The sequence below is a fragment of the Poromitra crassiceps genome, assembly GCF_964638095.1.
Source record: "Poromitra crassiceps genome assembly, chromosome: 1".
In the NCBI taxonomy this organism is placed as follows: Eukaryota; Metazoa; Chordata; class Actinopteri; order Beryciformes; family Melamphaidae; genus Poromitra; species Poromitra crassiceps.
In genome coordinates this window covers 69,959,403-69,961,484 of record NC_139623.1, presented here as the reverse complement: position 1 = coordinate 69,961,484, position 2,082 = coordinate 69,959,403, and the positions used below count along the sequence as shown (strand labels likewise).

Here is a 2,082-nt window from a genome sequence, read left to right as displayed (position 1 = left end):
CCTGCATCTGTGCCAGAGACTCGGGGACAGTCACTTGTCGCGATGGGGACGACACGGAGGTGCCGGGAGGCATACCGGAGTGGACGTCCACCTTGATACTCAGGGGAAACAACATCTCAACTTTACAGCGGGGTGCGTTCACGTCCAACGGCACAGCAGAGTTGGAAATGACGACTCTTTCGCTGTCCAATAACGGGATACAAGCTATTGAGCCGTATGCGTTCGTGGGACTCCTCCGTTTGCACTTGCTGGATCTGAGCCACAATCGATTTGTATATATCTCGCGGAGGGCTTTCCACGGCTTACTGGAGCTGCGCTCTCTTTACCTGAATAACTCGCTTTTGGCACCGGCCACGGCGCACCTTTCAAATGCGCTCGACACCCAAAGTTTGCGCAACCTCCACAGACTCGAGTTAGCGGGGAACCGGCTCAAGTCGATTCCGCTGGCGAGACTCGATATACACAACCTCCACACGTTGGTGCTGATCAATAACTCCATAGAGAGCATCGGGGGAGAAAATGTGTCCAGTTTGTACCAGCAAAGTCGCATACGCGTTTACTTATCCTTGAACCCGTTTCGGTGCAACTGTGAACTGGAGGAGTTTTACTACTGGCTGAAGAACTCCTCGCAGTGCCCGGACGCGGGGCGCCTCCTGTGCAGCGAGCCAGAGGCCAAGAGAGGCGTCCCCCTGGAGACGCTCCGGGCAGAGGATGTGGATTGTATGAACGAGAACCTCGAAGCAGTTTCATACGTGTTCCTCGGCATCGTGATGGCTCTGATCGGGGTGGTGTTTCTAATGGTGCTGTACCTCAACGGCGAGGGCATCAAACGGTGGCTCAATAACATCAGAGAGGCGTGCCGAGACCAGATGGAGGTGTATCACTACCGCTACGAGCAGGACTCAGACCCCAGACTGGCTAACGTGGCTGTTTAAAAAAGCCTGACAATCTGGAAAAGTACTCCCATTTTGTCTAGGAAGGCCAGGGAGAATTTCTAGCACCAGTACCCCTGGACATAATCATCATCAATTAATAGTTAAAAAAAAAATCTGTTTCATTATTTTCAGCATGTCAACATGGCCTATGAACTACATATGGTAGGCCTAACCCTCCCATGGTGGGATATGATATGCATAGGGCCAAAGACAGTTGGATGACTTGACTGTATTAAGGCCGTTTCACACCGGTGCGGATTTTTTGGAATTTTTTGGAAATTTCGCATCGCATATCGCAACGCATTCCGCACCGCACCAGTGAGAAACGGCCTTTATGCATCTGCTTGGCAGATGAATATTTCAACTTCTAAAAGTAGGCTATTGTACATATTGTATATCTCCTCACAAAATGAATGCTTTTCTTGCATCATGCTAACTTGTGTAGCCTACGCATTGCAATACTATAGCAGCCATGCTGCCCACCTTGTTTAGTATCATTTACCCAATCCCATCTGCTGGCCATTTGGGTGCCCTAAGCGTAATTGTTTTGTGGTGCCCCCCCCCCCCCCCCCCCCCCGCAAAACTTTCAATAACTGTCAAACGAAAGACTGCAAAATCATTAATTATGAACGATACTAGTGTATTTCACATTACATTACATGTGGCAAACAAACAATTGTTAGAATTACTGTACATGTCAGCAAACAAGCGATCGTTAAACTGTACATGCAAGTAGGGGCGGACTGGGATCATAATTCAGGCCGGGCATTAGATACCAAGCAGGCCAGGCCGATACGGGCCGACGTGCGTGCCGGCGTCCGAAGGGCGGCTGCGCAAAATTTGGCCTGTTTGAAGCCCAATTTGGGCCGTTTGAAGGCCAATTTGGGCCGTTTGAAGCCAGATTTGGGCCGTTTGAAGCCAGATTTGGGTCGTTTGAAGCCAGATTTGGGCCAGTTGAAGCCAGATTTGGACCAGTTGAAGCCCAATTTGGGCCGTTTGAAGCCCAATTTGGGCCGAGTCCAATTTTACAATGAGATGCACCCACTTTAACCCTGAATAAAGTAATAAAACCAGTAGTAAAACAGTAGGCGGCGCCTGGCCTGCTGTTAAGTGAGTGGCCTGACTGAGGGCACCAAAAAAAAAAAAA

General features: G+C 49.7%; 1 protein-coding gene across 1 annotated transcript; it reads left to right on the top strand.

The window, feature by feature from the left end:
• Nucleotides 1-8: 8 nt before the first annotated feature.
• On the top strand, nucleotides 9-935 carry tpbgl (trophoblast glycoprotein like; the record flags this gene model as incomplete). Its single annotated transcript, XM_083641462.1, has 1 exon — nucleotides 9-935. A coding segment is annotated over one exon (927 nt), but the record flags the coding sequence as incomplete, so codon positions are not given.
• Nucleotides 936-2,082: the final 1,147 nt, after the last annotated feature.